This window comes from Dasypus novemcinctus, chromosome 8 (genome assembly GCF_030445035.2).
Source record: "Dasypus novemcinctus isolate mDasNov1 chromosome 8, mDasNov1.1.hap2, whole genome shotgun sequence".
In the NCBI taxonomy this organism is placed as follows: Eukaryota; Metazoa; Chordata; class Mammalia; order Cingulata; family Dasypodidae; genus Dasypus; species Dasypus novemcinctus.
The window spans coordinates 41,623,804-41,637,892 of NC_080680.1; the positions used below are offsets into that span (position 1 = coordinate 41,623,804).

The following is a 14,089-nucleotide window of genomic DNA, read 5'->3' on the forward strand; positions in this document are numbered from 1 at the left end:
CAGCTATTTTTCTTATTTTAGGGACTCAATTTATAACACAAAATATATTAACTGGCACTGGCCTATTTAAAATCTGATGTCAGCAAAGGTTATTAATACTAGAATTAGTAATTCCAAGCCATAATGCATAAGGTATCAAATCCATAAAAGATGAATAACAAAAGCTATTGAATGTCTCTTTGTATATGGAAATAATTAGTTTCAGACTTACAGAGTAGTTCAAAATAAAGGCCATAAACTCAAACTATGTATTTGAAAAGTCCATCCTTGTTTAAAAAAAAAGGGGTTCTCCAGAAGAGTCAGTAAAATGACTATTAGATCATTTAATGCATACTTGGGTATCATTCCTAATTTTCTATGTTGATCAGCCTTGACCACAGACACTGAAGACATTAAAGCAAGCTGGAAGACAGAGCATGGTTAGTTGACAATTAGGAAAGACATAAATTCAATGAGGTTTCAGAGAAGACTGAAACCACCTGAGTCAGAGAAAATTTCACAGAGGGGCGTGTATGCATTAAATGGGGTCTACATAATGCATAAAACTGTTTTTTAAAAAAACAGAGGTGATGAAGGAATTCAGGGATTGTGAGTAAGGGAAGAATTTGACAAGATATACACATGGGAAGGTAAGTTAATCATCCTAAAGTTAGGGAGACTTCATATTAGGAAAGGGTCAAAGAGAAGACAGGAAAAGGAGAATAGAGTCAAATGACCCTAAATAGCAGTCTACAGTTTTGAACTATATTCTGTAAGTAATAGGGAATCATTTCATATATTACTAATGACGTAACAGTCAATTAGCCCACAACAATATATATGATTTTCTAATGACACCTGAAGCAGGTCTACCTTGAACCTTATATGTCTATAGGGCAAAAAGCCATGGTAAAAATATTTTGTATATAATACTCTGGATTTGTAGGTAGTTAATATATTTATAATTCTGTACCTAATGGTTTTTCTTAATTTGTTTAAATCTTCTTCTGGAACCAAGTCTGTTTTATTGACGATGATGATATCTGCCAAAGCAACCTGCCTAAATTAGCAAAGAGCAGAAATCAAAAGGGAAACGTTAAGAAATTAAAAACAAGCATAAACACTTCATTCAGATCAATATATCAGTTAAGAACAATATAATACTTTATAATAGTGATTCTGTCTACTCTTACTCTTGTTTGCTTACCATTCCTCAGACAGTAAGGATGAATTATATTTGTCATTACACAAATTCAGATTTTATGTGATTCATTCAAAAATATTTACTGCGTGATCCTACTTGCAAGGCACTCTTGATCTAAAAAGATAAGCCTCAAAAAATTTTCAATCAGAAAGATGATAGTTTCAACTCATGATTTTCTTTATAAAGAAATGTATAAAATATGTATATCTAATATGTTAAGAACAAAGACAGTCTAGTGAACAAAATATCCTACTTAATGATTACCATAATTTTCAAAGAAATATAGATAACAAGTTCACTTAATATTAACAGTGCATTAAAGTTAAAAAATTTTTTTTCAGAAAATATTTCAGAAACTTGCACAAATGCCTACTACACCACTATCACTATATTTTCAAGTTAAAAAACCTGGTTGACAACAATTGATAACAAAACGGCTTACTAAAACTGCAAATTCTGTTTTCTATGAACACAAGTAGTAAAGCTGAGGAGTCTTTAAATTTTACTCAATTCTTCAGAAATTTTTCATCATTAGTCTATTTGTTCTTAACAGCCAGATATTTCAAGGAACATACTCAGATTCTCAAAGCTAAATTAACTTTAACTGAAAAAGCAGTTACATACCATTTTTGTTTAAGAAAATTTTATATGAATAATGACTTAATATATATGTATATCAAAGGCAATCTCTGAATTGGAGGACTACTATATTAAACTTTCTTTTGTCTTTTATAACATTTTGCCATTTTCTATGATTATTTACATTTTCTTAACTTTTTTTAACAAGGAAAAAGTTATAAAAACATTTAAGTTCATTCTAATTTGAATTATAACTATATATTAAAGGCAATGTTTAGGAAGGATTAAAAAACAACAGAGTACCACACTGCCAAACGATGAGGAATCAATTGTTTGTAGTCTTTATTATTTATGTCTGGATCATTCATAGTAAACCCCAGGAGGCCTCACTCTCAAACCCAGCAGCATATTGAGTGACTGTCATCTATCCCCAAACCTTTACCCTATTAGCAAGAATATGCTTAGAATTGGCAAACTACCTTAAATATTTATAAGTCTAAAGACAAACCAATCAGGAACATAATGGTATTTAAATAAAACATAATGTTCTAAATGCCAAAATAAAACTATTTGTTCTTCTGTTTTCCTGAATAACAGTGAATATTTAAATCAAATAAAATTACTGTTAAAGGCACTAAGTAACCCAATTGCTTTTAATAAAACCTTCATAACAAAATTGTTTGAGAACAAGAAAATATTTTAAAAGGTTAACCCCCTTTCACAAGTTCCTCACAAAGAAATCTATGTACAGTACTCACTTTGTGCTAAAATATGGTTTTAAATAAAATTTTCTTTATCAGACCATCATGCATTGTTAGCAAGGATTTAACTATGAGAAAAGAGAAAAATTTTCCTTGACTACATTTTTTAATATTTACTTTTTAGTTTGTTTTTGGTTTTCATATTAATGAGTTTCTCTTTCCCATTATCCAGCTATCAATACAAATTTTAAATATGAATACCTAGTAGCTTCATTGATAAAGCCATCAGCTTTTTCTTCTGATAGATGCTAAACAAAAACAAAGTTTGAAAAAGGTTACTGTACTGTAACACAAAATATAATGTCAATATAAAGGATTTTACTTTAGAGTCCCCTTTCTTGCCTCTAATAAAGATTTTAGCAAGTTCCATTACAAATTCAGAACTCTTTTCTATCTGAAAACATTTTTCTTTTCCTCAGCAAATTTTTCTACAGTGAACCCATGGACTTTCTTTTGGAGGATGGAGGGCTTAGAATTTTATTCCCCTGCCCTTTTCTTTTTCTTAAAAGAAAAATGACCCTGATTTAAATAATCTCATAAAAATACAGATAACTACATTTCAGATTTTAGGCATTTTCTTTTTTTTTTCAATTTTTTTCTTTGTAAATATTATTACTTTTAAAACAGGGGTAATCATTGAAATATTTTCTTAAAATTTAATACACTTTCCTTTATTCCCACCCAAACTCCCCACACCAAAATGTGAAATACACAATATGAACTCAGTATCAGGCCCTTCATATTACCTAGGAACAAATAAACTTCATAAAGGACACAAGCCTAATTCTTGTCTAAAAGCAATTTATCATTTAGAAATCCACACTGAGAGACCTAATCTCTTAGTGAAACTATTTATTTTGCTGGCCACTGCAAAATCAGGGTAGCTCCAAAAATATATATATATTTTTTTGACATTGACCAATGAGATATTAATAGCTTTAATTTCTCTGGGAGCAGTTTTTTTTTTGTTTTGTTATTTTTAAACACCCAAAATCCTATTTGTATTCCTAATGTCATAAATTCCATAAGGTTCTTCTCTGGAAAATCACACTGATACTCTCATCACTTGAAGCTTCAATAGATGTTTCCTGTCACAATAAAAAACTGCCTACTTAGGTTTAGAGAGATTTTAGTAGATTATAGGAACATGCTTTATATGTGAATCAAACTTTAGATTATTAAATCCTTTCACAAACATTATCTAATCTAGCCTCCATAATAATCATATGAAATGGCTATTCACCTCATTTTAAAAAAGAAACTAAATCTAAAACACTAAATCTAACACCAAAGGATACTTTATTTTAGGGTTGTTGTTTTTTTTTTACTAGAAAACTGCTCAATAGAAGTTTAAGTGAAAGCATGTTCTGTAAAATCAGTCTTGTATACAGTGTTACATAAATGTTAATAATCATATAAGAGCATATGCATAAAGATGACCTAAAAATTATATTCAAAGTAATTTCACCAAATAAGTTTTACAATTCATGAGGAAATAAATCATTAAGGTATTCGGATAGTTTGGAACCTAATGGCAAATTGGTAATAAGCGCTTTGACTAAGTCTAGAGAGGAACTCTTCTCTTCTAAAAGTTTACCAAATTCTATTTTGGGGAAAATCATACTAAACTAAAAGTATGGTCAAAATGTACTGATTTCCACTTTAGGCACATCATAAAAATCAACTGCAGACCCATCATGTAATTATGGAAACCACAAAACTTGGAGAATAGTATATCAAAAATTATTTCATGCCAAAAGACCAAGTTTAATATTTTCTCTTAATTACTCTTGGCCTGAGGCTATAACAAATCCTATTATTATGTCCTCCATATGTAGAGAACAATGCTGTTACCAGATCCTAGAATGATGCCTGGCATACAAGCTCAATAAAAATTTGGTGAATAAGCTAATTCATACCCATTTGTTGACTTGGGTACTTGGATTTTATTATTTGAAAACTTCTATATAACATGCAGCAACAAATCCCTGTCCAGTTAGCAGCAATTTACTTAACAAAATGTATTTCTGGCAAGGCACCTGCCTCTCAATGATCCTGTAATACTGAGAATTCTTTAGACATAAAATATTTTTCAATATATTGTATGTTGATCTTGGGGAAGCTTTATTTACATATAAACTGGGGACTATATGAGTGTGAATTGGTAGGACATAAGAAAGATATAGCAGATTTGTTACTGAATTACATACATGGGACTAATAAAATGGTAGTTTCACAAAGTAACTCACAATGTTTTAAATGCACTTATTTCACCAATCTTCACAGAAAGCTATTTGGGGTATACAGTATACTAACACTTTACTACTTCCAAGCAATGAAGAATTATTAAATATAAAAATAAAACAAAATCCTCTAAAATAAAACCCTCTTAATATGTACAATTCTATTAAGAATAATATATATAATAATCATGTATAATTATAGCAGAACATATACATGCCCTGCTTTATGTACATAAGAAGGCTATACAAGCATAAAGAAATAAATGATTACTGGCACTTATTTTCTCTGCACATCAGACCAACATTTCTCTTATACCACTTCCTACCTTCTCAATTCAAACCTTGCAAAAATGTCTTTTTGCAAGAACATTCTCCAATAATACATTAGATACCACTGGTCCTTAAGTCAGACAATTCTATTTTATTTATAAAAGAAAAACAAAATGAAAAATCGATTCTATTTTACCTGTACAGGCATATGAAGCAGGCATTTTTGCAAAATATCTTAGACTATATAAATGTCCAAAAGGATTCCTTATCTTAGATTAAAGACCATGGCTTTTGCTTATATATAAAAAAAGTCAAAAATAATTTTGGTACTAATCCAATATTTTCAAAAAATTAAGGTTCACTTCCCCAATTTAGCCTATCATAAGAAACAAAGAAATACTTTAAAATAACACCATTGCAGATTCAATTTCAGTAAGGACTACAGGGTATTCTTCTCTGCAGAAACACAGAAATAGGATAGGCAAGCTAGCCAAAACAAAACAAAGCAAAAAAAAAAAATCTTAACACTCATTTGCTTTATTTCCAAAGTGGAAATAAATCTAGTGTCAAAGATGTCAGATGTTAAAAAAAAACAAAAACACCAACCAGGAAGGTATTTATTCTGAATGAATTGGTTATAGATCTAACACCATTTTAGCTTAAAAAATAATTGCGTGATGTCAGTCTATTTATTTTTCTGGCCTTTTCCAAGCTAAACTGTTTTCTGACTGAATTGTTTCAACAGCTTGTGCAATATAACAGGGGAACCAAAAAGAAACCCCTTGCTTGACCTTTGCTGTGTAACTTCATTCATTGATTCTATTGCATTAAATGCTGTCACATTTGTAGAACTGAAAACGATGTCAGTAGCTTGGGTGTCAAGTCCTGAGAATAGAGAGCTGTCATTTTAAGTTGTCCAATTCTTTGCCTATGATTAAAAAATGAATATTTCAGATCAATGGGCAACAATCCCATTAGAGTGATAGCCCATGATATCAATTACCACTTCAGTTTCAATTTGGCTCACTGGCCACGGGGTACCATTTCTCAACTTTACTTGTGATGGGTTGGCTCCATGAAGCGTGACACCCTTAAATTGCTGCCCATTATCCAACTGTTATTACTTGTACTGCTTCAGAATTCTCTGAATCACAAACAGCTACTGGTCTTGCAACCAGAGGAATTGGACAAGTTAGCAAATTCTTTAAATAAAGGAAAAGTTATATATCTGGCATCCAACTTGGAAAATCTAAAGTTGTCATTATCCTGAGAGTATATCAGTTTGTGTAGGTATATTAGTTTAGCAATTTAAGAGGTTTTATCAAGGTAGAGGGGCTTAAATGTTTATTGTGTTTGCAGTTATTCAGAATGTTGCTTTGTTTTTCTGACCTCCATTATACTGATAGCAGATTTTATTTAACTCCTCTTCATATCCCAATGTACATGTTATTCCTATAATCATAAAATACATGAAATACAGTTTCACTTTGTATATCATACTTTGTCTATCAATAAAATAAACAAAACAAAATGTCCTAGCTGCAATTTATTTTCATAGATACCCCAAATTTGGCAATACATGTATATACAGGATGAACTCAAACATGCTTATAACAAACATTCAGAATGAGAATCTGTCTTTTTTTGCCACTTCTGTTTTATCAGAAATACGGTGTCAGAAAAGTCTCTTGGAAATTTTCTGAGTAAAACTAATATTTGGGGTCTTTCTTCGGTTATTAAGAATATTAATAAATTTGGATTTAAAAATATAAAAAGGAATTATCTTCCAAACTTCTCAAGTTAGGGTGCTCTATCCCTGAGGGACCTGAAGGGCCAATAAAGGGGTATGGGTAGCCATTTGACAAACCTGGCATATCTTTATAGAACAAAATTTTATTGATGAGTGGGAGAATAACAAACTTTTAAAAACTAAAACAAACTCAGATGTATTATGGGGTAGAATGCGAAACTGTCATGAACTTTTTAAGCATTAAATTTAAGCTTCTAAGAAATTATTACATTGGGCCCTATCCATAGATAGCAGATAGGAGTTGGGAGGTAGGAGATAATTTCATTCTTTCCTGACTTTACTGACAGTTCACTTGGGAAGCTGAGAAATACTATTTTACTGCATGCAATGGCATACTTTAAAATATCTTATCAAATGGATTTTATAAATTGAAACCTATTTTCAATGCATCTGAGAACTATGTTAGTTAAGACTTTCACAGCTAGATGCCTCAAATGGAGAGTTCCTTGACACTAATCCTATGCAAAAATACTAATTTCTTAAAAATAAGGTAAAGCAATATTTTTTTAAAACCCAAGTATTTCTAGCTTGTATCTTATAGCAAAAAATATAAGATTTCATACTCTTTATCAAATTTAATTTTGTCGATCAAACAGAAGATTTATTAACAGTGGGGATGAATCCTAGGAAGGAGTTACACATTTCTAAAGTTGATATCGTGACCCTATATCCTTATTACAAAATATTATAATTTCAAATTTTATCTCTACATCAAACCAGAGTACTAAAAAGGAAATACTTATATGAAACACACAAATTTTATTTATTGTTAAAGATACTTTTTTAAAAAAGCTTTTTGTTAAGAAAAATTTCAAAAAGATACAAAAGTAGAGAGAATAACATATTCAACCCTCATATACCCATTTCCTAACAATTAGGAATTCATAGATAGTAATCTTTCGACTTACTTTTAAGCCATATTTTGAGTCCACAACAGTTATGATACCTATAAAAGAATAAGCATTTTAATCACCTTTTAAAAAGTAGTGTTTAACATTTTTGTGCAACCATACTTGCAAACGAAAATTAAAACTAATCTATTTCAGTTCACAAATAGTAAAACAAAGTACAGTTTTGCTCTAACCAATGCCACAATTTAATTCCATTAATGTTAATATATTTCAAATATGTACTCAGTGCCCAGTGCCAAGTCACAGTTGCAAAGCACTAGAGGAGTTTAAACAAGAAAATAAGATTTTTCTGATGTTTAAAAGGCTTACAATTCAAAATATGAGACAAATTAAATAACAAAGTAGAATGTGATAAATGACACAAGAAAGGTTATTTCTAGCTTATTTTTACACAATGCAAAATCTAGACTTAGCATTAAATTATTGCTTAGTAAATCTGAGGTCTTAGGATACCTTATTTCTAATATCTCTGACCAGATTTAATGCACATGTTTTAAGTAACATGTACTTAAGCTTTCAAACAATTAATTAGTTTAATAATCTGAAGTTATATGCTTAATAATTTTTCAAAGGGTAGCAAAAGAATGGATTGATGATGCCTAAGGAATTTAATTAACTACATGCCATATATATTTGGGCCAAATGACAAGGAAATATGCATAACAGCAGCTTCAAAGATTCTTAAATTTCAACCCTTATTCTATGAAAGAACTGATTTAAAGAAAAAGAGGAAAGAGGTAGAGAGGAAGGATGAGGGGAGAGAGAAGAGAGAGGAAGAGAGCGAGAGAGGGAGGGAAGGAGGGAAGGACAGAACAAAGTTGCGTAACTGAGAAAGTTTCTGAAATGTCTTAAATGAATTCTATAAAAAAGATGACACAAAAATGTTAAGTTAAAGTAAGGCTAAGCTAGGCAGACGGAGGTGCTTAATTCTTAACTTCAAGGGAAAACAAAAGTAGACATACGATCCTCATATTGTCTGGCTGATTAAAATAAAAAGTGCAAACATTATACTAAGTACATAAATTAAACAACTTAAGATATAGGAAATCTACATTGCATTTTAAAAGGAAAAACTTAGTGAAAGCACTATATTGAGAGTTGAGATTTTAAGATTTGACATCTAGTTCTACCACTGTCTAGGGCTTTAAAATCTGTATGAACAAAGACTTTCTTCATTATCAAACTTAAAAAGTTTGAAAAGAACAACAATGCAAGGAACAAAAAAATATTATTTGAATGAATAAAATGATCTTAACCATAAAACTTTTACTTGAAAAAAAAAAAGGAAATTAGTTTTTTAACTTACCATCAAGATAAATATCACTCCCTAATTCAGCATCAACCCAAAACATAGAAGCCACGGCACCTGAAAATATATATTATGATAGTATTTATTAAATAAAAATACTTTTTCAAACTAAAAACACAAGTCTATCCACAATACTTTGTTTGCCCTGATGGAATTAATAGACAAAGGTATGTAAAATTAAATCTGGGTTTCCAGTTTTCTTACGGGAATTACAGTGATAGAACCTTTTAATACTTAACACCAATTTCTTCCCCTATTTCCTAAAAAAATACACACACACACACACACACACACACACACCACATACAAATTGAACACCAAGCTTCTACCGATACCATAATAATTTATCAACAGATATTAACAAACAGTTTAGGCAGTATGGCTGTGTATACACAAAAAGGACTTATTTTTCTCAATTCCTGAATATGGTTTGCAAGTAAATGAATTACTCCTTTAAAGGAAAAGCCAAGACAAAACATAATTCTAAATTCACTTGAAACAAAAGAAATTTACTGGCAATTTTTGTAGAAGAATAAGAACAAGAGTACCATACCCTCTTGGATATTACTAATAATCCCTTACACTACTTATTTAGTAGTAGTATAAAATTTGGGCCTGAGGAAAAAATATTTTTAAATAAGAAATTAAAAGTTGTTTTTGACAAAAACTGATTCACTGCCTAACAACATACCCTAATTAATATGCCATAACAGAAGAAAAAGAATACTGACAGAAAGGAAAGTACTTGATTTTTCAAAGCATCACCAGTTCAGTTAGTGACAGGGCTGTCTAAAAGAATGAAGCACAGGGGTAAAACAAGGATAACTGAACTCATTCCACTGTCTAAAGCTGTCCACCAAAGCTGACAAGATGTGGTCCCCCAAGCATCACTCTGTGTCAACAATGAAATACCTGTCAGTTGTTTACAATGATTACTCATGCAAGATATAGCAAGGGCCACAAGATCTAATGGTTTCCTGATATCTATTGATTTTTTCCCCAAAAACTTAATAGTTTTCCAATTTGACTGAAATAGGATTTGTGAGTAACAGGGGCTAAATCAATGTCTGTCCTTTTCAAGGAAATTACTTTACCATGACACTTATTTAGCTTAGAACTGGAGAGTGTCAGTCTCCTAAATGGGAAACAACTGAATTGCCAATAAGAATTTTCCTCACTTTCTTGGCAAAAAACATGATTTTAATTAATGAAAGGGTGTTTTAGTTTCCTAGTTTCTAAAACAAATACCATACATTGGGTTAATTTAACAACAGGAATTGATTGACAGGTGGTTTCAGGGGCTATAAGGTTTGCTTGCTCCTGAGGTCAGTATCCTCTCTGGCTGGCCAGCAATTTTTGGGATTCCTTGGTTTTTCCATCATATGGCAATACACATGGTAGCATCTTTTCCTTTCTCTCGCAGGTTCTGTTGACTTCCAGCTTCCTGCTTCTCCTGTGGCTTCTCTTTCTGTGTCCAATTCCTCTTTGCTTATAAGGACTTCAGCTATATGGATTAAGGCCTACTCTTGATTCAATTTGAGCATTTTGTTCTATTTTCACAACTACAGGACCAAGGGTTCGGACCAGAACATGACTTTTGCGGGAGACATGATTCAATACCCAAAAGTCTGCTGTCTGGGCCCCCAAAAGGCAAATTTTTCCCACATGCAAAATACATTCATTCCATTACAACATCCCAAAAGCCTTAAGACAGTTTAGAACAGTCTCATCAAAATCACCTGTGGGCATAGTCCATCCTAGGGCAAAATTCCTGCCTGATGAGCCTGTGAAATCTAGAAAACAAGTTATCTACTTCTAAGAAACAATGATGGGACAGGCATAGAGTAAATATTTCCATTCCAGAAGGGAGAAAATGGAAGGAAAACAGAGGCCATAGGTCCCAAACAAATCTGAAACCCAGAAAGGAAAACTTCATCCTTCAAGGTCTGAGAAACAACTGTGAATCAGTTTTGTCCCCTGAGCCTGATGGTGTGGCAGCCCTACCCTTTCCAAGCACTTCATAGCAGCCACGTCTTCCCAACAGAAAGATCAAGGCCCTAGCCTCGCAAGCATCAGAATGACGGCCAAGATCTCTGAGAATGCAGGGACACAGGCCCCATTCTGAACTGGGGTGGCAGCAAATCCCTGAACAATGGGGCACAAAGCCCACCTTCTCCAAGCACAGGGGCGCATGTGCCCTTTTTACATGTGCTTGGCCCATTCTCTAGGCCCAAGGGTATCTTTTCGGTCCAGACCTTTACTTCCCTGGTTCTGATTCAAAAGCATTCTTCCTTCAATTCGTCCCTTCTCTACCATGTTCAGGCACTGCTTAATTCATACAAATCTTGCAAAAACTTTGTCGGATTTGTGTGCAGTTTTAGTTGGTCCAAACCATCAGACAACAGCACTTTCCATAGATCCTTCCTGGGTAAGCATTTCCAACCCTGACTTCCACTGAAATGGCTGACTGGATTTCCATGTTCAGCCACATCTTCTCTTTAGCAAAGAGAAGGGCTGTCCCTCACGAGGAGCCCTGTTCTCTAGGAATTCACTTCCCGGAAGCTCAGGGAGGACCTTCACAGAGCTGCTTATGGCCCTAGTCTCAGAGTGCATAGGCCAAGAATTTTCCAAGCCATCAATTTTGGGTTTCTTTGGGCTTAAGAGTTTAATTCTCAGCTTATCCCTTTCCTTTCTATAAGCTGCAAGGAAAAACCAGGTTGCACCTTCCACACTTAGCTTGGAAATCTCCTCATCTAAATATACAACTTCATCACTTTCAAGTTCTGCCTTCCACCCAACATTGAATACAGCTTTGTCAAGTTCTCTGCCACTTTATAACAAGATGGCTTGTTCTCCAATTTCCAATTAAACATTCATCATTTTTTCTTAAGGCCCCACTGGAAGTACCTTTCACATCCACATTTCTCCTGATAGTTTCTTCAAAGCAGTCTAGGCTTTTTCAATCTAGTGCCTCACAATTCTTCCAGCCTCTATTCATTACCTAATTTCACTATTTTTATTTCACTATTTTTAGGTATTTGCAATAGCAGCACCCTATTTTGGGTACCAAAAACTATTTTGTTTCTTAGCTGCTAAAACAAACAACATACAATGGGTTGGTTTAACAACAGGAGTTTATTGGCTCATGGTTTCAGGGGCTAGAAGGCTTGCTTGCTCCTGAGGTCAGTATCCTCTGGCTGGTCAGCAATCTTTGGGGTTCCTTGGCTTTTCCATCACATATCAAGGCACAAGGTAGCATCTTCTTTTTCTTCTGGGTTCTGTTGACTTCCATTGTCTTGTGTCTCTTGTGGCTTCTCTTTCTGTGTTCAATTTCCTTTTGCTTATAAAGACTTCAGCCATATTGGATTAAGGCCCACCCTCATTCAGTTTGGGCACAACTTAACTAATAACATTTTCAAAGGTCCTATTTTCAAATGGGTTCATACCCACAAAACAGGGTTAAGACTTGAACTTGCCTTTCGTGGGGAACATAATTCAATCCCCAGCAGGGGGGAAAAGATAAATTTACCACGTACATTATTACTCCAAACAAGTCATAAAAAAGTTTTAATTTGTTCTCATTCTGTAAAAATTTTTTTAAAGATTTATTTTTTATTTATTTCTCTCCCCTTCCCTCCCCACCCCTGCCAGTTGTCTGCTCTCTGTGTCCATTTGCTGTGTGTTCTTCTGTTTCCGTTTCTATCCTTATCAGTGGCACCAGGAATCTGTCTTTCTTTTTGTTGCGTCATCTTGTTGTGTCAGCTCTCCGTGTGTGCAGTGCCATTCTTGGGCAGGCTGTACTTTCTTTCACACTGAGTGGCTCTCCTTATGGGGCGCACTTCTTGCGCATGGGGCTCCCCTATGCGGGGAGTGCATGGCACGGCACTCTTCATGCGCATCAGCACTGCACATGGGCCAGCTCCACATGGGTCAAGGAGGCCTGGGGTTTGAAGTGCAAACCTCGCATGTGGTAGGCAGACACCCTATCCATTGGGCAAGCCCACTTCCCTCATTGTGTAAAATATTTAATATCATTCATAAGCCATTTTATAATTTTAAAAAATGATTTCTATTCAGATAAACAGCTTAGAAGTTATACAGTTAACATTTACCTATTATTAACTTGAACTTTAGGTGCTTATTACAGCATTTATTCCAAATCTGACAAGCATCTTTGATATAGTACTTGTGTAGGGTTGCAAAACAAAATAATATTCATTATCTATTATCAGAAATTTTTCCAAAATGAAGAGAAGTAAAACTAAGTAAGTAATAAGCAATATAGGAAAATGTCAACAAAACAACTTCAAGGGTAGTAGTTTCTACCCACCTGCGCATTTGGGGGAGGGGATCATTTTCTAGGGCTCAGAGCAAACTGAGGTGGCAGCTGTGAGGCTTAAGGGTGTCCCTACACAAGAAGTAAGATGTATGCATGCATGAATCATTGGAGCAAATTCAGGAAGAAAACACTTGTTAGTATTTCAGTGGGCCAGAGCCCACTGTGATATAATACATATATCACATTGCCCCATCTGGTTCTCTTTGTCACCCCTCTTCCCTTTGCCTCCTCCCCATTCCCCAGCAATATCCAGCTTTCAAACCGAGTCTTAGTAAGGAGAAAACCAAGATTCACTGAGATGTTTAGGATATCAGAATTCATCCATACCACATCTAAGTGAGGTTCTCTGAGCCTCCCACATTAAACATAAAACATGGTAACTATGCAAATGTATCACGGAAGGAAAAAAAAAAGAAGATAAAAGGCAAGAAAGAAAACAGTGAAGAAATGAACAAGGCATACAAATGGCAAAGAATCATTCTGGAAGAAAACATAATCCGAGAAACTAAAGAAAATTCTCAAGGGCTTCTTCATAGTAAAGACCATAAAAACAATACTATCTTAGTAAGTTCAAAATCAAAATGAGGCAGGACTGGCATCATCAAGATGGCAGAGTAGGCAACCCCTAGCTCTAGTCCTCCCAAAGAAACATAAAAAAACAAGCAAAATCTCTCAGTAATTTTA

The 14,089-nt window shown here is 33.6% G+C and overlaps 1 protein-coding gene across 1 annotated transcript in view; it reads right to left on the minus strand.

Moving 5' to 3' along the window:
• Positions 1 to 14,089, minus strand: part of ZNG1A (Zn regulated GTPase metalloprotein activator 1A) — a 49,172-nt gene that overhangs the window by 17,878 nt on the left and 17,205 nt on the right. The window contains exons 5-8 of the mRNA XM_004459393.4: positions 9,064 to 9,123; positions 7,755 to 7,792; positions 2,725 to 2,771; positions 953 to 1,039 (exon numbers count right to left, since the gene is read on the minus strand). Of these exons, the coding sequence (XP_004459450.1) occupies positions 953 to 1,039; positions 2,725 to 2,771; positions 7,755 to 7,792; positions 9,064 to 9,123 (232 nt within the window). The remainder of the gene's footprint in view (positions 1 to 952; positions 1,040 to 2,724; positions 2,772 to 7,754; positions 7,793 to 9,063; positions 9,124 to 14,089) is intronic.